A 27241-nucleotide genomic window follows, 5' to 3' on the forward strand; every position below is an offset into this window, starting at 1 on the left:
GACGAGTTCTAGTTATGTTAGTGGCAAACCCCCAGTCAGCTGCCTATGAAGGCCATATCTGCTACGTTCGCTTTTCCGCACTTTGATAATGTTACTCACTAAGTTATGTTAAAAACTATGTGGATGTCTTGGACATCTTGATGTAATAAAGTACCTTTCCGCTATTTACTTTGATCAATGTGTGATGATGTCCAATTACATAATCGATGTGTACGTGAGTTTCTGATCCTGGCACGTACATGATTCGCATTCAATTTGGCTTTCAAAACCGGGTGTGACAGTCTTGGACTTCTACGCATCTTTTAAGTCTTCTTTTGAAGTATTGCATCCTCAGTGCCTTAGTCCAATCCTCTTCGCAACCTATGAACTACAAACACAATCACTAACAAACACATTAGTCCACAGGTTATGTTGGTCATCAAACATCAAAATCCTTTAGGAAATTGGGTCGAGGTCCATTTTCCTTACAAAAGACGCCCAAACAGCACCCTGGGTCAATGCCCCTCACCTCGGTAACGTGCGGGTAACAGTAAAAGTTGCACGCTACAATCCTGGCGTGATGCACACATTTAATGTGAGGGATCCGTTACCCACTGCTAGCGTGGGTAAGTATGTGTCCCATCTGTATTCAATGCTGGCGGGCCCTATGTCAGAGGCTTTCCTCAAGCATCGTCTGGTGGCTTATGTTAGGGGTGCGGGCTTATGTTAGGGGTGTTTGCCACATGTTAGCACCGCACCCCTACCTAGGCGAGGGGCAGACCTGAGGATAAGTGGTGCACTATTTTCCCAAATCTTTCCTGATTGTTGGCCCGACCCGCACCTAAGGGGGTCCAAGCTCCTACCACCCTTGCCTGGACACATGGCGACTCCGGACCTCACCTGGCCTAAGGTCCGGATGGTGTCTTTCATGCCCGGAGCCGTTCAGAAGACTTGGTGTTGTAAACAGAGAGCGCCTTTTCCTCTGAGGCTTTATGTTCCCTCCGGATCCCTTTGTCTAGGGATCCGTTGGGTCACAAGGAGGTTCGGGTCCTATGTGTAGGATCACAGACCTATAGCTGAAGTTGTTAGGTCCTCCCTTTATGGGGCTTGATGGAGACAGCGACCCATCCCAGGAGGCGAGCGACCTGGTCATGACTCCATATGGTGGGCCTTAGCCCCGTGCTAGACCGCATTAACCACGCCTGGCACTGAGCCACAGCGTGGTTGCCGATCCGCTTCCTACTCATGATCTACGGACCCCTCGAGTCGCATAGCACTCATGACCTACGAGCCCCCAGACTGCGACGCATTAATAACCCACGCGCCCCTCGGTTTGCGACGCGCTTATGGCCTATCGGACTAGGCCTGAGTACGCACACATCCCGCGCGGCACTACACGACGAGATGCGTCGAGCCCTAGGCTACAAAAGCCAAGGGTCGGCTTAACCCAAATGATGGCACCTGGGACTATCGCCGCCCCCACATCATCCACCACGATAAATACACGACAGCCATGCAACCCACAAGTACTCGTGGCCTCACACAAGATAAAACGCTGGTTTTACCCCTGCCTTCCGACTCCTACCTAGAGAAGCCACCGCTGGCCGACCCCTCTCTCGACCTATAAAAGGGATAGCCGCCTTAGGGCAAAGGGATGGATGGATCAAGGGGCAGAAGAACGGATTGAGGGACGACCAGACACCTTCAGACGGAGATAAGCCCACAAGAACGAATAGGAGGAGCGCCGACGAGGACTAGGAGGCCAGCGCCCAATCAAGTAGACTTAGCTAGGACTCCACCTCTCAACTTCTAAGCTCCGCTTCCACCCCAATAAAAGATCTAGGAGCCTCTCCTCCCTCTCTCGATTGCTTGTAACTCCTACTACAAGTTTGATCATCAATGGTACCGATAACATAAGCCACCAATGACTGAATATAGGGACGTTCTGTTCAAACCGGTATAAATCTTACGCCCTCTGCGCACACACTCCCGAGCCCGGAACACGCACAATAAATTTACTTGTCAAAGCGAGATACGAAACACCAACTATCATAATTATGTTGGTAGGTCAATATATCAATAGATTCTGTACTATATAGATATCTATAAATATTATCAGGTATGTAATATATTTTATCACGTGCGGACATGCAGTTTCAATAGTAATTAGTAAAAAATTAATAAAAAATCAATTCATAAATATTGTTAGTTTATTATGTAAATTTAATAAAACTTGAGATGCTTTGACTCTTAAAAAAATAAAACGACCTATAATTTAGCATTATATTACGATAGATAGACACATTCTGTAACTCCAGTTTTCATTTTGGCCATTATTCTTCAAACGCAAGGAACAGACATCTTGGCATCATTCTGCATATGGAGTATTTTTTCGACTGAACTACGGACAACATATTACAGCATACTTTTGGCTGGGGAATCTCCCATGCAGAAACAAATTTCATACTCAGGACTACTATACATTACTAAGAAAAAATAAAATAAGATATACAAAAAGGATCAGTACACCTGCAGTGAGTGAAAGTCACGTCTACCATCAACATTTACTAGAACAAATTCTTTCCTCCAATTGGCACACCAATTAATTTTCATCCATGTAATGACAAAACGTAGAGGAGGAAACAGACCTGTCCTGTTAGCAAGATTTTGTACATTGTACATGACAACTAACGTCTTGCTGATGAATCACAAGCTGATTCAAAGAATATTTTTAGATGTTAATTACATTGGTGTCAGCAAAGGCTGAACCTCAACAAGGACTGATAATACTCTAAAGTCTCTAGTCATGAATTAAAGCCGGATTCAACAAGAGAAAATTGATGTAAGCACCTAGGCCTAATTCAGAAACAGTGCCAAGCTATTTGTCAGAAGTCTATACCAAGAGTAATTTGTGTTGCAACAGTTGACCTTAGAATAGACAAGCCATATCATTTTGGCATGTTAATCTTTAAACCTGTATGTGCCATCAAGGTCAAGGGCTGAGCAGAGCTGCCTACATTCCTCAGCAAGAACCTTGCTGAGGACAAGACATGCTCCTCGCTTGGGATGAGAGCTATAAGCAGCAGCCACCTCTACAATGGCAATTTCAATACTTCAATCTAGTTCTAGATCAGAACTCCCAGACATTACATGTGATCAAGAAAGTGTCACAACAGAAGAAATGCTGCAAAATGGTGGTGCTGGGGTGTTGTTGATCAGTAATTACCTGATCACTCTACACACGGCAGCTATTCACTTGACCCACTGTTTCTTGATGAACCTGCAGAATATTAGTGGCGGTAGGTAGTATAAGAAAAGGCATATTCATGCTTCATAATAAATAATCAGGTATAAATAACAGGTCTCCAAATAGGACCTCGTGAACGACGCTTTCCCTCCATTGCTTCTTTCTTTTCCTGACAGCTCTGGCAAAGGAATGGACCATCCCAGCGACGCAAGCTCCCAGGTTCTGATGAATCTTCATGTACAGATATCCCTTGGTTTGGCTTTAACTCTATTTGACAAACGGCACATATGAAGAGTTTGAACATATTTCGAACAGGGTATTCAGAATCCAGCCTGCATTCAACAGTGAATTTTTTTTGCAAAAAACGTATTTAGTTATTTACAATGGTGCAGAGTGTTAAAAAAAAATCAAGGTTCCATCTAATTGATTAATTGTACAAGACTTAATTATCAAGATGGAATTGGGGAACCAACCGTCTAGAAAGAAGCGCACACCCATCCTCAAATATTTCCTCCAAGATATCTGGATCCATATATTCTCTATCTGCATGGGAATGTGATGATGAATCCGATGATTTTTTCTTGCCAAACATATTTTTGAAGACACCAATTCCCGGTTGCCTTCTAGGAAGTGGCATGGAAGGGTTGGTTTTCTCTGCTATTATATCAACAACAATACAGGTGGTATCATCCCTCAGTCCTTTTGATTGCACAGCAGTCTGCAGAAGGTTTCAGATATGTAAATAACTGTATCATTCAGGATTTAGGCTGCACATCAAAAGCAAGTTACTTTAACGATTTGCTCAGCTGCAGGCACTGGAGGAAGTTCACGTGAACAGTTAAAAGCTACTTCTGGAGATAATGCATCCCAAACACCATCACTTGCAATAATAAGTCGGCCTCCCGCAGTAGACAGCTACACATATTAGTAGGCAGATTACGGTTTGAATGCTGAAGATATTGACAAAATGCTGAATAGCTCATATTAGGAGATAGATTAAGATTTGAATGCCAATGGTATAGACATAAAAAAATGGACACATCCAGTGTTGGAGGCTCCCACATGAGTGGGATATGATAAAAGGAGATACACCAAAACAGGCCTTCCCCACAAATACGGAGAGGCTGCTTTGAACCTATGGTCTGATGACTCAATGAGACAACTCTCACCACTGTACTAAGTCTACCCTTCACCAATGGTATTGACATAATGCTGAATAATAATTCAAACAAAATCATCTAGCTAATTACAATTCTCTCAAAAAGAACAAGTAGAAAAGCAGGCAGTATGCAAGTGGCTTAGCATAACTACAAGGTACATAACCCAACATTGGTGGTTATGGTCAGGTTTGGGGCTGATGTTATGTGGTTCCTAGGATCGTGAGTACTGTTCGTTGGATGGGGCTGCAAGGGTTAGAAGGCGATGGATAAGGTTAGAGGGCGACGGCTAGGGTTAGGGGTGCTGGGGAGGCCAGCCACAGGGCTTTGCCCACGGCCGGCAAGAGAGAAGGGATTTCTTTCTAATCCCTTGCTTACCTTTAATTGATACAATCCTTCTCCTTATATAGAGAGGGTTATTTGACCTCTAAGCACTAGATCTAATCTTATCTCTAATTATAATCTTATCCCAAACTAGTCTTATCTTTATCTAACCTACCTGAGGGGCCCTGACAAATATATTCTTCACATTGAACACTACTAGAGAAAATTGAGATCATGTGAGAAGAGGTAGGTACCATAAGAAAATATAAGTTTTAACAAATGCAAAATATGACACTAAGGCAAGAAACTTCGAGAAACTATAACTTTATTAGTACAAATGTACAATCAATAGAATTTACAGCGAAAGGGTAAGACATAGGATTTCAAAGCAAACTAAGGGGGAGTTTGGCATGGATCTGCTCTAAAACTCTAAGGAGCAGCAAAGGTGGTACTTCAAAAAAATGTACTGCACCTGCCAAAACTCTATGGAGTTTTTAACTCTAGAGTTACGATGTTTGACTGGCTCTGGCTAGCTCTCCCTTGATGTTTTTGCTTGGGAGCCATGCTAGACACCCCCTAAGTACAGTCCTGTGAAGCTGATGTAAAGAATTAGAAAGTGTTCAGTGCATACCTTTACTTGCTTCACAAGAGGAACTGGAACAATAAATTCACCAACATCTTGATCTCCTATTGACCTAGATAGGCACAAACCTCCAGGCCAACACCTAAGAGGACCAATCTGGAGGTAAGAAGAATTACATATAGGTCAAACAGGTGGAAAGAAAAAACTACAAAGAGCATTTAACCAAAAAATCCAAAATCATAGCCTGCTCATGGTGTGTTACCCTCCTATCCTACCATCTGAAAGGGCCCACTCTACCACCTTTCCTTCTTTCCACTATATACCCTTGCCCACCATCCCTTCCCTCCACCCACATTGCACATGCACTCGCCTCCCTACAAATCCTACAATCAATGATGGATGCAATGCTCCTTATAGACGTATAGCATGTCTTGCAAATATATAAAACAGTGAGCACTGTAAAATATAATAATCAAGTTTTTCATCAAAATTGTTAAGAATATATTAGGCATGTTAGAGTATATTAGGCAACTCCTGATATGGTTGGTTTAGAATTGATTGTAATCCGGGGATAACCTTGTATCTAAGAGAACCTTCTGTTGGGGGTATGTTTCGTAGCCGAAGATCCTAAAGAAAGAGAACACCTTCGGCAGATCCTATCAGAAGCAGCGCCGAAGCTATCACCTATAAAGCTTCGGCACAGTGACAGATCTCAAGACGAAGAGGTGAACCGACTTAAGTTTTGTGTCATTATTATAGTCGATTGTAAGGGGCATAAATGTAATTTTACACAGGTTGTGCCCTGTGCCTATAAATGGATGAACAGTACCCCTGTAATGTTCACGCAATCCTGTATCTGCTGGCACATTACAATGGAATTATTGCTTTCTGCCAAGACGAAGGTATAAATGTACCTAAATATTATGTTTTAATATTTGAGTTCATATAATAAAATGTGTGAATAATGTTATCTATTTTTAGTATATCTTTCTATAATGTTTCATGTTTTACATTTTATTTCATATTGTTTTATAAATCTGATCACGAAGATATGACCTTCGTGATATTTTGCTCATGGCCTTCGTCCGAAGCTCATTAAATCCTTGGGGAGATAATGCTTCAGCGGACGAAGGGCATTAATACTTAACATTTTGTGTTGCCTTGTTCTTAATTCATAGCATTTGAGAACAAGTTCCCAACACCTTCCTTATCTCTAGGATAGCCTTCTTGTCCTCCAAGTCATGTAATCCTATATATCCTCCTCCCTAGAGGCTCAACGCAATACATCCAACACATTATACGCAATCTCTTCTTCCTACATGATATCACGGGTCTAGGTTCAAACCCTTAGTCTTCGTCTTCCTGTCGTCGCTGCGTCACCCCTAGGGAGATCGCTCTCCACCGGGGCAACGTCGTCGTAGGATGTGTCGCGGATCCATCTGATCCGCTGCGTTCGTCGTCGTGTCATCACACACAGCACCAGATCGGAACTCGCCATCAAGGCCCCGTCAGCGGCCTCTGTCCACCTTCCCAACCGGATCTGCCCCATTGCAAGTCGTCGTCGTGGCGGGTGTGATGGGGTTGTATCCCCACCGCCAGCAACATTGCCCGTCGCCATGGAGGCGAATGCGACTTTGGCTGCCCTTCGTCTCTGCCCTTCCTCGGTGTTGGAATAAGTCTCGTGGTCTGTGAGTAGAGGACAGCAGGATTCCTTACTGCAGTTTTGACTGCTTTAAGGACAGCAGGAATCCTTACTGCAGTTTTGACTGCTTTAAGGACAGCGGGAATCCTTACTGCAGTTTTGACTGCTTTAAGGACAGCAGGTTTAGTATGAAGGACAACAACATCTCCTTTATTATCTAGAGGACAACAGGAGCTTTTGACTGTCCTTCTTTAGCATCTAGAGGACGGCAAGGACAGCAACATCTGTAGTGCTACAAAGTAGTGTGTAGTGCAGCCCCTAGGGCTATAAATATGTGTCCCCAACCCTTAGATGGGTATGGCATTGTGTAGTGTTTGAGAAAATAAACAGAAAATTGGCACAACTCATAGTGTCATCCTCTCGATGAGAGTAAGAGTCCCGTTGCTAACAATTGGTATCGGAGCGAGGTTGTCTTTTAGCCTAAACATCTCTTGCTCATCTCCTTCTCGTGCCTTTCACTATACTCAATCAGCAGCAAGAACTCTAATTGTTCCTTCCTCTCCTGCTCGGACGAGCAGCCTTTCATCTGGGAGAGCCTCTTCTACACACAACGACCCCTCGCCAGCACACCATGTATCTTCGCTCGATCACTTCGAGTGCGCAGCACCAGCAGGAGGCCGAGGTCGCCGCAGCACAAGAACGCGAGCGAGCAGCAGCGGCTGCTGCAGCAACAATGGCGAGGACAGCACGACTAGAGGCTGCGGAACTAGCAGCAGCGAGAGCGGAAGTAGAAGCAGCGAAGGCGACGGATGCTGCCCGTGCGGCGACGGCAGAGCTCGAGGCTCTGAGCGTCAGTAGCGTCGGCAGCTCTGTTTCCGGCAACAGCAGCACCAACGACGAGCTCAGGCTGGCAAGGGAGGCAACGCAAGAGCAGGCGGGTCAATGGGGCAGTCGCGCCCCCCATGGGGGCGCGCGCGGGGGCAGCCTAGATAGGCACAGACGCGCCGATGGCGCTCCGGGCGAGAACGCACGCGGTGGCAGCCCAGATGGGCGAGGAAGCGCCGACGGTGCTCCCGGTGACGGCGGCCGGGTCGACGGAGATCGCGGCCTCTACAGGCGGCGCGGCTCTCCCTCCCCGGATCGGTACCATGGTCATCGTGGGGTCCAGGTCGTTGTCAAGGACAGCGGTCCCGGCGATGGGTGGCCTACCCTCACCAAGACCAACTACGTCGAGTGGGCCGTGATGATGAGGGTACGGCTCCAGGTTCGCCGCATGTGGGAAGCAGTTCGGTACGGCGACGTCGACTACTACGAGGATCGATGGGCGCTAGATGGCCTCATTGCTGCAGTCCCGCCCGAGATGTAGTTTTCGTTTTCCCAGAAGCGGACTGCCAAGGAAGCCTAGGACGCCATCGCTGCGACCCGCATCGACAGCGACCGTGCCCGCAAGACCACACTGCAGGCACTTCGCAAGGAGTGGGAGAACCTGACCTTCAAGCCAGGTGAGGATGTTGATGACTTTGCTCTTCGCCTCAACACTCTGTTGCAGAAGATGGTGCAGTTCAGCGACGACACCTACGATGAGGAGAGAGTCGTCGAGAAGCTCTTTCGTTGCATCCCCGAGAAGTACAGGCAGATCGCTCGCTCAATCGAGTCTCTGCTAGACTTCTCCACGATGACGATCGAAAAAGCGATTGGTCGTCTCAAGGTCGTCGACGGCGACGAACCACAGGCCCTCTCTGGGCCTATCACCATCGGCGGGAAGCTACATCTCACTCGAGAGCAGTGGGAGGCCTACTAGGGTGACAAGAAGAAGGGGGAGTCCTCCTCGACACGGGGCCACAAACGCAGCAAGCCGCGCAAGGCGCGCGGAGGCGCCCAAGCCGGGGCGCGGGGACAAGCTGAGGGTGGTGCCCGCGGAGACGCCCAAGGCGGCGGCGTCGGCAACAAGAAGCCAACACAAAATGATGGCTGTCACAACTGTGGCAAGCTTGGCCATTGGGCCAGGAAATGTCGACAGCCACGACGCGGCCAGGCCAACGTCGCACAGGCGGAGGCGAAGGAGGAAGCTCTGCTCCTAGCACACGCAAGCATCGAGCTACCTCCAGCGGCACCGGCTGCCGCGGCACTCCTCCAGCTTGATGAGTCGAAAGCACGTGCTTTCCTCTGCGACGGCTCCAGCAATGACATGATCGAAGGATGGTGCCTCGACACCGGTGCCACTCATCACGACATCACATGACCGGCCGACGAGAGTTCTTCACCGAGCTCGACTCTAGCGTCCGAGGCTCCGTCAAGTTTGGGGATGCCTCCGGCGTAGAGATCAAGGGCACCGGCTCAGTCGTATTCACCGCCGCGTCTGGTGAGCACAGGCTGCTCACCGGAGTCTACTACATCCCTACGTTGAGGAACTCTATCATCAACTTGGGACAGCTGGATGAGAACGATTCGCGCGTGGAGGTCGAGCAAGGAGTCATGAGGATCTGAGACCCCTTTTGTCGCCTTCTTGCCAAGGTACGCAGGAGTCCAAATCGGCTTTACATCCTCAACGTGAAGGTGGCACAGCCTTGCTGCTCGTTGGGACGACAGGGCATGGCAGTGGCACGAGCGCTTCGAGCATCTTAACTTCGAGGCCCTGAAGCGGCTCAGTGCCAAGGAGATGGTACGAGGCCTGCCATAACTTGACCATGTGAGCAATTCTACGATGTCTGTGTGTTGACAAAGCAGAGATGACTCCCCTTTCCCCAGCAGTCAAGCTTCCGAGCCAAGGAGAGGCTCGAGCTCGTGCATGGGGACTTGTGCGGCCCGGTGACACCAGCCACACCAGGAGGACGACGCTACTTCTTGCTACTCGTCAACGACCTCTCCCGCTACATGTGGGTGATGGTCCTTGGCAGCAAGGGAGAGGCTGCGAACGCCATCAAGCGTGTGCAGGTCGCAGCGGAGGTGGAGTGCAGCCGCAAGCTGCACGTGCTGCGCACCGACAACGGCGGTGAATTCACAGCGGCTGAGTTCGCATCGTATAGCGCGGATGAGGGCGTTCAACGCCACTACTTCGCGTCGTACAACCCGCAACAGAACGGCGTCGTCGAGCGGCGCAACCAGACGATTGTGGGGATGGCTCGAGCTCTCCTCAAGCAGAGGGGAATGTCGGCTGTCTTCTGGGGAGAGGCGGTGGTGACAACGGTCTACATCCTCAACCGCTCGCCCACCAAGGCACTCAACGGGATGACACCGTATGAGGCTTGGCATGAGCACAAGCAGTCGTTCTCTCACCTACGGGTCTTCGGCTGCCTCACGTTCACCAAGGAGCTTGGCCACATCGGCAAGCTCGACGACAGGAGCACCCCATGGGTGTTCATTGGCTACGTGGAGGGCTCAAAGGCCTACCGCATCCTTGACCCAGGAACACAGCGTGTGCGCACGGCGCGCGACGTAGTGTTCGACGAAGGGCGAAGATGGGCCTGGGACAGCGGTGGACGACGACACGACTCCGACGTACGACGATTTCACCATCGAGTACGTCCACTTTGAGGGAGTCGGAGGAGTAGGCGACCCTTCTCCGAGTAGGCCTACCCCAGCCCCCAAGTCTCCACCAACTCCAGCGCCACGCTCTCCAGCTCCGGCTACAACGAGCACTTCGCCACCACGCAATCCAGCCATGACACCGGCTCCAGCGAGCTCTCCGTCACCACGTACTCCGGCTCCAGCGAGCTCTCCGTCACCACGTACTCCAGCACCGACGGTACCCTCTCCGGGAACGTCCTCTCCGACACCAGCTCGTGTCAAGCACGACCCAGTGGAGCTCGTGACCCCGCTCTCCCACGACGAGGAGCGCGTCGACGCGTGCTACGACGGCGAGCCGTTGTAGTATCGAAAGGTGGACGGCCTTCTCATCGACCCGTCGGTGCCGGGCCCGGCGTCTTGCATTCTAGCGGAAGAGTTGCATCTTGCATGCGACGATGGCGAGCCTCGGTCTTTCGCGGAGGCCGAGAAACACGCAGCTTGGCATGCCGCGATGCAGTCGGAGATGGACGCGGTTGAGACAAACCGCACCTGGGAGCTCGCTGATCTCCCTCATGGTCATCGCGCGATCACCCTTAAGTGGGTGTTCAAACTGAAGAGGGATGAAGCCGGCGCCATCATCAAGCATAAGACTCGCTTGGTGGCACGCGGTTTCTTACAGCATGAGGGGATCGACTTCGACGATGCTTTCGCTCCCATGGCACGGATGGAATCCGTGCGACTCCTCCTTGCGCTGTCAGCCCAGGAGGGCTGGCACGTTCATCACATGGACGTCAAGTCGGTGTTTCTTAACGGCGATTTAAAGGAGGTCTACGTACACCAGCTGCCAGGTTTTGCGATCCCTAGCAAGGAGGGCAAGGTGCTGCGCCTGCGCAAGGCCCTCTACGGCTTGCGACAGGCACCGAGGGCGTGGAATGCCAAACTAATTCCACGCTCAAGAGGATGGGCTTCATGCCAAGCCCGCATGAGGCGGCCATCTATCGGCGGGGCAATGGAGAAAATGCCCTGCTGGTGGGTGTCTACGTCGACGATTTGATGATCACCGGCGCCAAGGATGTAGAGGTGGCGGCATTTAAGAAAGAGATGAAGGCCACCTTCCAGATGAGTGACCTGGGGCATCTCTCCTACCTAGGGATTGAGGTGCACCAGAGTGACTCTGGGATCACACTTCGCCAGACCGCCTATGGAGGAGAGGCTGAAGCGTATTGTTGAGCTGGCTAGGCTCACTAATTGCAACTCAGCTCTCACTCTGATGGAGGAGAGGCTGAAGCTGAGCCGTGACAGCACAACGGAGGAAGTGGACGCTACTCAGTACTGGCGTCTTGTGGAGAGCCTTTGCTACATCGTCCACACACGACCGGATCTGGCATACTCCTCCGGCTACGTTAGTCGGTTCCTGCAGCGACCGACGACGGAGCACGAGCAGGATGTGAAGAGGATAGTCCGCTATGTTGCGGGGACTCTTGACCACGGTCTCTACTACCTGAGGTGCCCTGGGGAGGCACACCTTGTCGGGTACAGCGACAGCGACCACGCCGGGGACATCGACACCAGCAACAGCACAAGTGGGATTCTCTTCTTCCTGTTGGAACCGGACCGCCGACACACGGCGTGTCCGTCGGGGCCGCCCGCACACACGGCGCGCCCACCCAGGCTGTCGGGCCGCGACACACGCGCCCGCACGTATAGCAGCGGGCTTTAGGTCTCTTGGGCCAACACTCCCCCCAAAAAGCTAGCCTATCAGGGGGTTGCACCCTCAACCATATAAACCATGCTATCACACCCTCACCACACAATGTGGGACTATTCCCAACAATCTCCCCCTCACACATTGTGAGCCGAGATTTGTCTGAGAATGCACTGGGTCAACCTGGCTCTGATACCAATTGTTGGAACCGGACCGCCGACACACGGCGTGTCCGTCGGGGCCGCCCGCACACACGGCGCGCCCACCCAGGCTGTCAGGTCGCGACACACGCGCCCGCACGTATAGCAGCGGGCTTTAGGTCTCTTGGGCCAACACTCCCCCCAAAAAGCTAGCCTATCAGGGGGTTGCACCCTCAACCATATAAACCATGCTATCACACCCTCACCACACAATGTGGGACTATTCCCAACACTTCCTCGGCAAGTGCCCCATCAGCTGGCAGTCGATCAAGCAGCAGGTGGTGGCCATGTCCAGCTACGAGGCCGAGTACATAGCGGCCTCCACCGCTTCAACTCAAGCGCTCTGGCTGGCTCGCCTGCTCGATGATCTCCTCGGTAGAGACGTTGGAGCAGTGGAACTCCAGGTGGACAGCCAGTCCGCCCTGGCTGGCCAACAACCCCGTGTTCCATGAACGAAGCAAACACATCCGAGTGAGGTACCACTTCATCTGTGACTGTTTGGCAGAAGGGAGCATCAAGGCGCGCTACATCAACACCAAGGATCAGCTTGCGGACCTGCTCACCAAGCCCCTTGGGAGGATCAAGTTTCTTGAGCTTTGCTCCAGGTCTGGGATGGCCCAACTGTCCAACAAGACGACGCACAAGACTTAGGGGGAGAATTGTTGGAATAAGTCTGTGGGTAGAGGACAACATGATTCCTTACTGCAGTTTTGACTGCTTTAAGGACAGCAGGAATCCTTACTGCAATTTTGACTGCTTTAAGGACAGCAGGTTTAGTATGAAGGACATCAGCATCTCCTTTAGTATCTAGAGGACAGCAGAAGCTTTTCACTGTCCTCCTTTAGCATCTAGAGGACAGCAAGGACAACAACATATGTAGTGCTACAGAGTAGTGTGTAGTGCAGTGTGTAGTGCAGCCCCTACGGCTATAAATATGTGTCCCCAACCCTTAGATGGGTATGGCATTGTGTAGTGTTTGAGAAAATAAATAGAAAATTGCCCCAACTCATAGTGTCATCCTCTCAATGAGAGTAAGAGTCCCGTTGCTAACACTCGGGACCAGCACGTCATGGGGAGGATGGGTCGAGTCTCACTCCGCCCTGGTTCCGCGCTGCCCTCCGTTTCTGGTGGCCTTGGTGTCGCGCCCTTCATCTTCTCCCCGCGCTGGTGGCCACCTCTCCACTAGGGTACCCCGGTGATGTACCAGATATGTTGTTGTTGCGTCTTTTCGTTTTTTCCCGATCAGAGATCGGGTTTGCGTCTCCATCACCCGTCGGCTCACGCGTCATTGGCATCGGCTTCGACAACACATGCTCCTTCATATTCTCCGACTGTGCCGCATGGAGTGGCTAGCGGCGTGCCAGGGGATCCCCCTGCATGTTGTTTCTGCGCCTCTTCACCGACACATCGATCTCCGCTGGTTCATTATCACCACTACTGATCGGGAGGTTCTGCCATCGACATCACCATCGTCATCATCGCCTCGCACGCCGTCGATCTGGCCAATCGATCGCGCGCGCGACCTCACCCTTCAGTGACGCATGTCGTTGGCCACGAGGTTCTTCGCCGAGCACGAGGGTTACCACTGCATCGTCTCCTCGAGCAGTAGTGTGGCCTGTCGTCGACTGCCGCTGCAGCGCCTCCTCGGCAGCAGCGCGGCTTGTTGCCGTCCTTGTCACTATGTCGCCTCTTCGGGCAGCAGTGTCGTTGTTCGTCATCGACCCCGTCGACTTCGTCGGTGCGCGTCTCCTGCGCACGGTTTATGAGATGTTCCACACCTACAAGCTGCGTCGGCACACCCGTCACTGGTCTGCACCACGTTCGTCTTTGAGTTCTTCGCTGAATTGAAGCACCGTTGTCGCATTGCAGTGGCTCTCTCGAGGACCTTCCTATGTGTCGTGGCTCTCCCGCCGCGGCAACTTCAGGATCCTCGATGAGTCGTCACGCCTACCTCTTCGTCTTCTTCCAGCACAACCTTGTTGCCAGCGTCTTCTTCTCATCCTCGACTACTTCGTCTACTCCGCTCTGACAACTGTGAGTTGCGACGGCACTCCGCCATACCGCACCAGTACCGTCGTGGAGGTCTTCTCTGCTAGTCCCTTCAGATGCTGACACTAGGTTGGGGCCTTCTACCTAGTACGTGCGGTATTAGCAACACTAGCACGTGCATTCATCTACGACGTGTTTCCAGGCGTGGCAAACCTAGAGCACGCCTCGTTCACGACGGTTTAACAACATCGTCCTCAGCATCGACTACTTCCTCTACGGCTGCCTCAACTATGTTGTTGTCTTCGTCTATGGCGCCCTCATTCTGCGCTGTCGTCACCCTGGCGCCTCCTGGCGCGTCGTAGGCCTTCCCGCGTGCTGCACCCGCAACTTGTGCGGCTTGTCTTCTTCGGCGTCCTCGATAGCTACATCTACCACAGCTACCCGACACACGGCACCTCGATAACGGCTCAGCACCCTTGCACTCGATCACCTCGACATTATTTGCACAAAGGGCTATCATTTGCATGGGCTACTCCAGTTGCAGCATTCGCACCTGTGTTCCGACTATTGGGGGGATATCTCCATTGTTCTTCAGTCTGTCTGTTCGTGTTGCTAACGCTACGACTGCGGGGGGGTGTTAGAGTATATTAGGCATGTTAGAGTATATTAGGCAACTCCTGATATGGTTGGTTTAGAATTGATTGTAATCTCGGGATAACCTTCCTTGTATCTAGGATAACCTTCCTTATCTCTACGATAGCCTTTTTGTCCTCCAAGTCATGTACTCCTATATATTCTCCATAGAGTCTCAATGCAATACATCCAACACATTATATGCAATCTCTCCTTACTACAAAAATGACCATTGGTAGAACACTTTAGACCAGGTCCAAAAGCTATTCCTTGATTTAACATAAAATGAAGGGCTGAATTCAAAGATCTAATATATGAAAACAAAAGGCAAGCATAATTGCATAAAACATGCATATGCAACTAGAACGCCACCTAAACTAATTGTCGATGTAATATCACAGCAACTATTAAGTGACATGATTAGAACTTGCATGGCATATTGATATATTCATGAAATGACTTTAAGCTTATGAGCAACATGATCAATCCCCAGCATTATCTAACACGAAAAAAATGGGCAAAGTTCAAACCTCAGCGCCACCAACAACATTTAGCCTTCCAACATCACCTCCACATTTTGTTACACGATCAACCCTACACATCAAAATTAAGTTAAAGGAGCAAAGAGATTGCCATGAGAAAGGGGAAATGATGTGCATCAGGAGAAAAGAATCTTACTCCTCTTTACTTGCATCAAATCGATGATCAGAGGATAAATGGTAAATTGAACCTTCAGCTTGTAGTACACAACGGGAATCGCCAACTGATGCAACAGTGATGAACAATCCATCTATTATGACAAATGTCACGGTTGTCCCTGAAGAACGTGCTGTAACAGACAACCAAATAGATATAATATAGTAATGAGTAAAGATGGCTCTGGTCATAGAAAATCCATGGTAAAACATATGGCAGTATAATCCAGTAGCAGAAAATCTAGTTCCTTTTGATGTTAGTATGTATTCGGTGGCTGTGGTTGCAAAAAACGGACTACTCAAGGCCTTGGGTGAGGCTACTCATCCACGTGCCAAAGGCCCTGTTTGTTTGGGCTTTTTCAGCTTCTGGTCACCAAAAGCTCCTGCGGACTGCCAAACGCCCTAGCTTTTCAGCCCGCTTCTATAAGAATCGATTTGGTAAAAACCATCCAAAATTAACATGAACACAGAATCGGTCGAGTCGCCACGATAGTAGGAATCCGTCGTTTTCTAGATCCTGAATCCTTTGAACCACTTCATCTTCCTCCGCACGTAATCCCCGCTATACTCTGATTCTTCCCACAGCCAGATTCTCAGAAAAGCTGACAAGAAAAAAGCTGAACCAAACAGGCCCAAAGAAGGCTCGTGCTCTCTTTCATGTGGCGGTAACCACCTTGGTCGGTAATGGGGAAACTACAAAATTCTAGGCAAACAGGTGGCTACAGGGTAAGATTGTTGTAGAATTGGCTCCTAACCTTTTTAACTCGGTACCTAAAAAATTGTGCAGCGACATACACTGAGCCAGGCACTTGTTAATGGAATAAGTATTGTGGCCTTTGTGGAGGACTGCAGTTAGGACACCTTTAGCTTTTAAGGACAACATCTACAGTTAGGACAACACCTTTAGCATCTAAGGACAACATCTTTGCAGTTACGACAGCACCTTTAACATCTGCGTAGTCCAACCTTTGACGGACAACACCTCTGTAGTCCTAGGGAAACATCATCTCTGCATGTGTAACATGTCTAGGAGCACCTTAGTGTATGCTTGGCAGCCCTTTGGGCTATAAATATGTAACCCCAACCCTTAAAAGGATATGACATTGTGTAGTGTCATCAACATCATCAATCATCAACATAGCCTTTTAGTCCCAAGCAAGTTGGGGTAGGCTAGAGTTGAAACCCAACAAGATGTCACCAAAAGGAGAAAGAGAGAGAAAGGGGAGGGGGAAAGCTTTTGAGAGCACTAAAAGGAAAAAGGCCTAAATCACGGTTCGGGCACGTAGATAGCTTCTTTCCAAGCACTTATATCCAAACACAACTCTATTGGGATATTCCATTCCTTCAAGTCACTTTTGATTGATTGCCTCCTCCCATGTCAAGTTTGGTCGACCTCTACCACTCTTCACATTATTGTCACGTCTTATGATGCCTCTATGCACAGGTGCCTCTGGGGGTCTCCGGTGGACATGTCTAAACCATCTCAACCGATGTTGAATAAGCTTTTCTTCAATTGGCGCTACTCCTAGCCGATCGCGTATGTCATCGTTTCTCACTCGGTCCAATCTTGTGTGCCCACATATCCAGCGCAACATATGCATCTCTACGACACTTAGTTGTTGGATATGTCGTCTCTTAATAGGCCAACACTCAGCCCCATATAACATAGCAGGCCTAATCGCTGTCTTGTAGAACTTGCCTTTCAACTTCTGTGGCACTCTTTTGTCACATAGGACTCCCAATGCTTGACGCCATTTCATCCACCCTGCTTTGATTCTATGGCTAACATCTTCATCAATATCATCATCTCTCTGTACCATCGATCCCAAATAACGGAAAGTGTCCTTCTTTGGTACTATCTGGCCTCCCAAACTTACATATCCATCCTCACTAATTTTGTAGTACCAAAGTCACATATCATATACTCGGTTTTGGTCCTCCTAATTCTAAATCCTTTTGACTCTAGGGTCTGACGTCATAACTCTAGCTTTCTATTTACTCCTTCCCGACTTTCATCTACTAGAACTACATCATCAGCAAAAAGCATACACCAAGGGATATCGCCTTGTATATCCCTCATGACCTCATCTATCACTAAGGCAAATAGATAAGGGCTCTAAACTGAACCTTGACGTAGTCATATGTTAATCGGGAAAACATTTGTATCACCATCAATTGTTCGGACGCTAGTCACAACCTTGTCATACATGTCCTTGATGAGCGTAACATACTTTGTTGGGACTTTATGCTTATCCAATGCCCACCACATGAGATTCCTAGGTATTTTATCATAGGACTTTTCCAAGTCGATAAAAACCATGTGCAAGTCCTTTTTCTGCTCCTTATATCGCTCCATGACCTGCCTTATTAAGAAAATTGCTTCCATGTTTGATCTTCCAAGCATGAATCCAAATTGGTTCATGGTGATATGCGTCATTCCTCTCAGGCGATGCTCAATAACTCTCTCCCATAGATTTAGTGTGGCTCATGAGCTTAATCCCTCGATAGTTGGTAGTTTGGTACAACTTTGAATATCTCCCTTGTTCTTGAAGATTGGTCCTAATGTACTCCTCCACTCATCGAGCATACTTTTTGATCGAAAAATATGGTTGAACAGTTTGGTTAGCCAAACAATAGCAATATCCCCAAGGCATTTCCACACCTCTATTGGGATACCATCCGGGCCCATCGCCTTGCCCCCTTTCATCCTCTTTAAAGCTTCTTTGACCTCTGATTCTTGGATCCTGCATACAAAGCATATATTTAAATCATTGAAGGAGTCATCCAATGGATCTCCATAGTCTCATTCTCACCATTGAAAAGATTGTCAAAATACCTCTACCACCTCTGTTTGATGTCTTGTCCTTTCACCGAGAGTTGATCCATCTCATCCTTAATGCATTTAACTTGGTTGAGGTCCCTCGTCTTCCATTCCCGGATCCTAGCTATCTTATAGACATCTTTCTCCCCTTCCTCTGTACTTAGTCTTCGGTAAAGATCATCATAGGCTCGACCCTTTGCCTCACTCACAACTCGCTTTGCGGTCTTCTTTGCCACCTTATACCTCTCTATGGTGACCGCGCTCCTATCATGGAACAAGCTCCTATAACAATCTTTCTTCTCCTTTATTGCCTTTTGAACATCCTCGGTCCACCACCAAGTATCCTTAGATTCACCGTTGCTCCCTTTGGTCACTCCAAACACCTCTGACGCCACCTTCCTAATACAATTTGTCATCTTCTTTTTTTCTCGAAAGCGCAGGAGAACTACGCCCCATAATAATATCAAGGTTCAAGAAAGCGCGATTAGGCGTGCGATTAGGCGCGGTTAAGCGCTGCGTAGAGGGTCAACGCATCGGTTACCTACTAAGCGGGCAATTAAGCACTGGCCCTGCTTAATCGTGCCAATCCGGCATGTTTAAGGGAGAAGAGGAGGGAGAGAAGATGAGGAACACCTCCAGTGTCAATCCAACAGGCAGCAAATCGACAGATCGACGAGAGAGAAGATGAGAGACTTCAAGAGAGAGGTAGAGAGAGAGAGCGGACGGAGCGACGATGGCTGCAGGCAGCAGATTGGTGAGAGAGAGAGGCGGAGCGGCTTCGCGGTGAAGATCGCACGAGGGAGGAGAGGCTTCGGGAGAGGGAGCCGGAGAGCGTACGACACAGGGGAGGATAGGCTTCGGGAGAGGGAGGTGGAGAGCACAGGGTGGCGACGCGGGGCGTGGAAGGAGGCAGCAGATTACTAGCCTACTAGGTCATCACGGGAGAGGGGTTTTGTGTTGGGACTCCTGGCATATGGGCTTAGTGGGCTGCAGACCCATGAAGAGAGGAGGAGGGGGTTAAGGGCTGCTGCAGGGTGGCCCAATATCATGTCTTTTTTCTCTTTTTAACAAAAACGCTTAAGCACACTTAAGCACGATTAATCGCGCTTAAGCTTTTTCACCACCCTAGCGCGCGCTCAGTGCTTAGCGCTTTCTTGAACCTTGAATAATATATTAATAAGAAGAAAAGGGGGTGGCCAAAGAAGGCCAGTACAAAACAGCATCCTTACAAGTTGTCATCTTCACCCACATGATGTTTGCATCTTCTTCGGACCAAGCGCCCTCCACAAAAACTTTACCTAAAAACTTCGGATGTCTCCCCTTTGAGTTTTCACCACTTCGTCCTCGCAATTTTGGCTTGTTTAACCCTATGGATACTGATCCGACTTGTAGCGTGTGAGGAATAAACAAGAAAAATTGCCCCAACTTGTAGTGCCATCCTCTTGATGAGAGTAAGTCCTGTTGGTTACAATTGGTATCGGATCCAAGTTATCTTGTAGCCTAAACATCTCTTACTCATCTCCTTCTCGTGCCTCTCCCGGTACTCAGTCTGAAGCAAGAGCTCCAACTGTTTATACTCATCCTTCCTCTCCTGCTCAGACGAGCAGCCTTTCATCTAAAAGAGCCTCTTCCCAACATAACAGCACCTCACTAGCGCGTCATGTCCAAAGAACAGTCCCAGCGCTCGGTCGCTTCGAGTGCACGGCTCCGGCAGGAGGCCGAGGTCTCCGCGGCACAGGAACGCAAGCGAGTAGCAGCAGCGACTGCAGCGAGGGCAGCATGGCGAGCGGCGGCGGAACTGACAGCAGTGGGGGCGGAAGTAGAAGCAGCGGAGGCGGCGAAGGCTGCACGTGCGGCGGCAACAGAGCTCGACATATGTGGGAAGCAGTTCAGTACGACGACGTCGACTAATACAAGGATTGACGAGCGCTGGATGCCCTCATTGCTGCAGTCCCGCCTGAGATGCAGTTTTCGCTTTCCCAGAAGTGAACTGCCAAGGAAGCCCGGGACGCCATCGTTGTGACCCGCATCGGCAACAACCGTGCCTGCAAGACCACACCGTAGGCATGGGAGAACCTGGCTTTCAAGCCAAGTGAGGATGTTGATGACTTTGCTCTCCGCCTCAACACTCTGTTGCAGAAGATGGTGCAGTTCGGCGACGACACCTACAATGAGGAAAGAGTCGTCGAGAAGCTCTTCCGTTGCATCTCCGAGAAGTACAAGCAGATAGCTCGCTCGATCGAGTCTCTGCTAGACCTCTCCACAATGATGATCGAAGAGACGATAGGTCGCCTCAAGGTCGTCGACGACGACGAACCATAGGCTCTCTCTAGACCTATCACCATTGGTGGGAAGCTACACCTCACTCGAGAGCAGTGGGAGACCTGCCAAGTTGATAGGAAGAAGGGGGAGTCCTCTTCCACGATGGGCGGTCGCAAACGTGGCAAGCTGCGCAAGGCACGAGGAGGCGCCAAGGCCGGGGCGCGACAACGTGCTGAGGGTGGTGCCCGTAGAGGCGCCCAAGGCAGCGCCGCCAGAAACCAGAAGCCGGTACGAGATGACACCTGCCACAACTGCGGCAAGCTACGACGCGACCAAGCCCACGTCGCGCAGGCGAAGGAAGAGGCCTTGCTCCTCATTCATGAAAGCATTGAACTACCTCCAGCGGCACCGTCCACATCGGCTCTCCACCTTGATGAGTCAAAAGCATGTGCCTTCCTCGACGGCGGCTCTAGCAAAGACATGATTGAAGTATGGTGCCTCGACATCGGCGCCACGCATCACATGACCGGTCGACAGTTCTTCACCGAGCTTCACTCTAGCATCCGAGGCTCCATCAAGTTTGGGGACGCCTCTGGCGTAGAGATCAACGGTGTCGGCTCAGTCATCTTCACTGTTGCTTCTGGTGAGCACAGGCTGCTCACTTGAATCTACTACATCCCCGCGTTGAGAAACTCTATCATCGTTGAGACAGCTAGATGAGAATGGTTCGCGCGTGGAGGTCGAGCACGGAATCATGAGGATCTAGGACCCCTCTCGTCGCCTTCTTGCCAATGTACAAAGGAGTCCCAATCGACTCTACATCCTCAACGTGAAGGTGGCACAACCCTTCTGCCTTGCTGCTCGTCGAGACAACGAGGCATGGTAATGACACGAGCGCTTCGAGCACCTTAACTTTGAGGCCCTGAAGCGGCTCAGTGTCAAGGAGATAGTACGAGGCCTGCGTGTCTTGACCACGTGGAACAGTTCTGCGACGTCTGCGTGATGACAAAAGCAGAGGCGGCTCCCCTTTCCCTAGCAGTCGAGCTTCCGAGCCAAGGAGAAGCTCGAACTCATGCACGGAAACTTGTGTGGCCCGATGACAATAGCCACACACCAGTAGGACAATGCTACTTCTTGTTGCTCGTCGACGACGTCTCTCACTACATGTGGGTGATGGTCCTTGGCAGCAAGGGAGAGGCTACGAATGCCATCAGGTGTGTGTAGGTCACTGCAGAGGCAGAGTGCGGCCGCAAGCTGCGCATGATGCACACCGACAACGACGACGAATTCATGGCGGTTGAGTTTGCGTCGTACTGCGCGGATGAGGACGTTCAACGCCACTACTCTGCGTCGTACAGCCCGCAACAGAACGGCGCCGTCGAGCGACGTAACCAAACGGTTGTGGGAATGACTCGGGCTCTCCTCAAGTAGAGGGAATGTCGGCTGTCTCTAGAGAGAGGCGGTGGTGACAGATGTCTACATCCTCAACCGCTCACCTACCAAGGCACTCAACGGGATGACGTCGTACGAGGCTTGGCATGGATGCAAGCCAGCGGTCTCTCAACTACGGGTCTTCGGCTGCCTCGCATTCACCAAGGAGCTTCGCCACATCGTCAAGCTCAACGACAGGAGCACCCCGGGGGTGTTCATTGGCTACGCGGAGGGCTCAAAGGCCTACTGCATTCTTGACCCAAGAACACAGCGTGCGCGCACAGCGTGCGACGTAGTGTTCGACGAAGGGTGAGGATGGGCATGGGACAAGGCGATGGATGACGGCACGACTCTAACGTACGACGACTTCACCATCAAGTACGCCCACTTCGAGGGAGTTGGGGGAGTAGGCAACTCTTCTTCATCGAGCAGATCTACCCTAGTCCCCAAGTCTCCAACTCCCACGCCATGCTCTCCAGCCACGACTCTGACTACAACGAACTCTTCACCACCACGCACTCCAGCACCGACGGTAATACCTTCGAGCCCGTCCACTCTGACACCAGGTCGTGTGGATCACAACCCGATGGAGCTCGTTACCCCACTCTCCCACGACGAGGAGCGCACAACGCGTACCATGACGGCGAGCCGTTGCGGTATCATACGGTGCAAGACCTTCTCATCGACCCGTCGATGTCGGGCCTGACGTCTCGTGATATGGCGGCGGAGTTACATCATGCGTGCGACGACGGCGAGCCTCGGTCTTTAGCGAAGGCCGAGAGACACGCGGCATGGCATGTCGCGATGAAGTCGGACATGGGTGTGGTTGAGATAAACCGCACCTAGGAGCTCACTGACCTCCCTCGTGGTCACCGCATGATCACCCTTAAGTGGGTGTTCAAATTGAAGAGAGATGAAGCCGATGCCATCATCAAGCACAAGGCTCGCTTGGTGGCACGCGGTTTCTTGCAGCAGGAGGGGATCAACTTCGACGATGCCTTCACTCCCGTGGCATGGATGGAATCCGTGCACCTCCTCGCGCTGCCAGCCCAGGAGGGCTGGCCTGTTCATCACATGGATGTCAAGTCGGTGTTTCTTAACGACTTAAAGGAGGTCTACGTCCAACAGCCACCAGGATTTGCAACCTCTGGCAAGGACGCCCTCTATGGCTTGCGACAGGCACCGAGGGCGTAGAATGCCAAGCTTAGTAACCGGGAACAAGGAACTTGGCCACATTCCTCGTTCCGGGAACATTCGTTCCGTTCCGGGAACGTGGGAACAATCTCGATCCAGTAGTGTTAAATCCTAGTTTTAGTAGCGTACCGCGTTCCCGTTCCTCGATCCCATCGATCCGGGAACCTGGTTACTAAGATGCTAAGTTGGATTCCACACTAAAGGGGATGGGCTTCAAGACAAGCCCGCACGAGGCGGCCACCTACCGGCAGGGCAATGTTAGAAATGCCCTGTTGGTGGGTGTCTACGCCGACGACCTGGTGATCACTGGCACTAAGGATGCAGAGGTGACAGCGTTTAAGGAAGAGATGAAGGCCACCTCCCAGATGAGTGACCTGGAGCATCTCTCCTTCTACCTGGGGAATGGGATCGAGGATTCGAGGTGCACCAGGGTGACTCCGGGATCACACTTCGTCAGACCGCCTACGCCAAGTGCGTCGTTGAGCTGGCTGGGCTCATCGGCTGCAACTCAGCTCTCACTCCGATGGAGGAGAGGCTGAAGCTGAGCCACGACAGCACACGGAGGAGGTGGACGCTACGCAGTACCAATGTCTTGTGGGGAGTCTTCGCTACCTCGTCCACACACGACCGGACTTGGCATACTCCGTCGGCTACGTTAGTCGGTTCCTTCAGCGACTGACGACGGAGCACGATCAAGCTGTGAAGAGGATCATCCGCTATGTTGCGGGGACTCTCGACCACGATCTCCACTACCTGAGGTGCCCTAGGGAGGCACAGCTTGTCGGGTACAGCGACAGTGACCATGCCAGCAACATCGACACTAGCAAGAGCACGAGCAGAATTCTCTTCTTCCTCGGCAAATGCCTCATTAGCTAGCAGTCGGTCAAGCAGCAGGTGGTGGCCATGTCCAGCTGCGAGGCCGAGTACATAGCGGCCCCACCGCTTCAACTCAGGCGCTCTGGCTTGCTCGACTACTTGGTGCCTTGGCAGCTTGAGCAGCGATGGAACTTAGGGTGGATAGCCAGTCCACTCTGGCCTTGGCCAAGAAACTCGTGTTCCATGAACGGAGCAAACACATCCGGGTGAGGTACTACTTCATCCGAGACTGTTTGACATAAGGGAGCATCAAGACATGCTACATCAGTACCAAGGATTAGCTTGTGGACCAACTCACCAAGCCCCTTAGGAGGATCAAGTTCCTTGAGCTTTGCTCCAAGTCTGGGATGGCTCAACTTTCTCACAAGACAACGCACAAGACTTAAGGGTAGAATGATGAAATAAGTCTTATAGCCTTTGTGGAGGACTACAATTAGGACAGACTACAGTTAGTACAACACCTTTAGCATCTAAGGACAGCATCTGCAGTTAGGACAGCACCTTTAGCATCTAAGGACAGCATCTTTGCTGTTAGGACAGTACCTTTAGCATCTGTGTAATCCAGCCTTTGATGGACAGCACCTTTGTAGTCTTAGAGAAACAACATCTCTGTATGTGTAGCATCTCTAGGAGCACCTTAGTGTATGCTCGGCAGCCCTTAGAGATATAAATATGTAACCCCAACCCTTAGAAGGGTATGGCATTGTGTAGTGTGTGGGGAATAAACAAGAAAAATTGCTCCAACTCATAGTGTCATCCTCTCGATTAGAGTAAGAGTCTCGTTGCTTACACTTGTGAACAGATCTTCGGTGGTTGATATCAAAGGAGCACTCATAGCTCAAGTCCTTGTTGATTATCTTTCAATCTGGATTTGGTGGATGGAATGGTGTTGCAGCCTGAAATTCCTGACCGACATATTTGGAAGTCATCCTCTTCTAGAGCTTATTCTTGTAAATCAGCCTATCAAGCGATGTTTATAGGAACCATTCAGTTTTCTCCATGGAGAAAAATCTAGAAAAGTTGGGCTCTAGCAAATTGCAAGTTCTTTGCTTGGTTGGCTATCAACAATAGGTGCTAGACCTCAAATAGGTTGGCTAAGCGAGGGCTGCCCCATCAGCCAGCATGCCGGTTTTGTGATTAGGCGGAGGAAACCATTCAGCATATTCTATTCTCCTGTGTGCTGTCCAGAGAAGTTTGGGAAAGGATTTTGAGGAAACTCAACCTTAACATGGTTCCACGCCCCGATGCCTCTAGCCGGTTCTGGTCCTGATGGAGTAAGGCAGCAGCTGCTATCCCCAAAGAGTTTAAAAAAGGGTTCAATTCCTTGGCCATCTTGGTCACTTGCGAGTTGTGGAAGCACAGAAAACGCTTGCGTGTTCAATGGTGCTCATCCTTGGACTCAAACGATTTAGGCTCAAGTGACCGCTGATTCCCATATGTGGTGCCTGGCTGGGGCTTCTAACCCCATGAAGCTCCTCCTATGGGAGGCTCCTACCCATTAGGCTGGTGTGGCCTAGAGTGGTCTTAGGGTGGTTGTGTTCAGTTGTTGTGTAGTGTGTTTCAAGTGTGTTGGGGGTGTTATAACCCCCATTGTAACAAATTATTTTCTTCCTTAATGAAATGACACACAGTTCTCCTGCGTTGTTCTAAAAAATAGATTTTAGATATGTGCTACACGAATATGTTGTGTATGTATGACAGTGGCGATAGACACAATAACATCCGAAATTATGATATCAGATCTCAATCTTATTTATGTTGTCTCTACAAGATAACAGACAAGGAAAAGAACCTAGACAGATAGACAAGTTCATCGACACAATAAATAGATATTAATCGATGGTGCATTAGTTTTTGTATCACACACCTTTAGTCTGGAAATCTTTATCCGTTTTAACGAATGCAGCAACCAGCGCTCTTGGGAGTGCAGCAAGCCAGTCTTCCCTGTTGAGATCAGCAGGGACCGCGTTCAAGATGTTGTTCAAGAGATTCTCTTTGGTGTAAATTGCGGCCCCGTTCCCATTGTGCCCATCAAACAGCTGTAACATGAAGACAGCGCTTAGAAATAGGGCTTGTTTGGTGATCCAAGCTCAAGCATGCATTTTCCTATATAAACACTTTTAACCACCTACGTTGGCGTAGAAGGAGCATCGCATGAAGGCATTCCTTTATGGGTTACCCTTCTTTTATACATCGATGCGAGTAGACCGTGAAGGGTTGTCATGGATGTTCCATACCAAGGATAAGTGAAATGCGACCCAAAATGGCAAAATCAGAGCTCCTGTTCCGCACGAGACGAATCCTAATTGCCGACACCCACATATCCCAAATACGAAATTCACCCTGAAACCTATAATATTTGGCGCACCCTAGCCGATCGTTCATCGCCACCCCACCTAGATGCCTCCAGGCATGGCAGCGATCCACGTGACGCCAGATCGGGGGCAGCGATCGCGATGGGAGGGGATAGAGAGAGAGAACGGGGGGCTGCGCTTACGCCGAAGGCGGAGAAGGAGGAGGACGGGACGCCGGGGACGCGCTCGCATTCGAGCTTGAGGAATGTGAAGTCCTCGCCTTTCTTGGCCTGGCTGAAGAGGCCCGAGTGCAGCTCCGGTCGCTCCGATGCGGTGCGCTCGCTGGCCACCTCCCGCCTCAGCAGCAAGGCCAGCGGCACCGCGGCGCCTCCCCCTGCGCTGCTGCCGCCACCGGTGCTCCCGCCGCTCGTAGACCCCGAGCGTGAAGACATCTCCCTGCCAGGCCGCCGCTGCAACTACCGCCGCGGCGCCGAATCCAGTGTGCAGGCCAGCGAGCGAGGCGGGCGGTCCCCGTGCCTCTCACCCCTTTTGGTGGTGGAGGCGAGAAGAGAGGAGGGTGGTGGTGGAGGTGGTGCGAGGAAGAGGAAGAGAGGAGAGGGCGGTTGGATGGGTCACATGGGAGACGAGACGAGGAGAATTTGGACGAGTACGGGACGCGGAAATCCAGCCCGCCACGCGCAT

The 27241-nt window shown here is 50.5% G+C and overlaps 1 protein-coding gene across 5 annotated transcripts; it reads right to left on the reverse strand.

Annotated features, from left to right (window-relative positions):
• Positions 1 to 141: 141 nt before the first annotated feature.
• Positions 142 to 27241, reverse strand: LOC100382524 (uncharacterized). Of its 5 annotated transcripts, none has more exons than XM_008679342.4 (10): positions 26743 to 27241; positions 26113 to 26284; positions 15645 to 15795; positions 15497 to 15560; positions 5339 to 5446; positions 4016 to 4141; positions 3700 to 3944; positions 3356 to 3558; positions 3206 to 3259; positions 142 to 367 (listed from the first exon to the last, which is right to left on the reverse strand). In XM_008679342.4, the coding sequence occupies exons 1-9, from the start codon at positions 26989 to 26991 to the stop codon at positions 3228 to 3230; spliced, it is 1350 nt and encodes a 449-aa protein (XP_008677564.1). In that variant the 5' UTR covers positions 26992 to 27241; the 3' UTR covers positions 142 to 367; positions 3206 to 3227. The 5 variants fall into 5 exon arrangements, with proteins under 5 accessions (XP_008677564.1, XP_008677563.1, XP_008677562.1 ...); XM_008679341.2 differs by lacking the exon at positions 142 to 367 and adding an exon at positions 2230 to 2692; XM_008679340.2 differs by lacking the exon at positions 142 to 367 and adding an exon at positions 2284 to 3071.

This window comes from Zea mays, chromosome 4 (genome assembly GCF_902167145.1).
Source record: "Zea mays cultivar B73 chromosome 4, Zm-B73-REFERENCE-NAM-5.0, whole genome shotgun sequence".
NCBI classification, from domain to species: Eukaryota; Viridiplantae; Streptophyta; class Magnoliopsida; order Poales; family Poaceae; genus Zea; species Zea mays.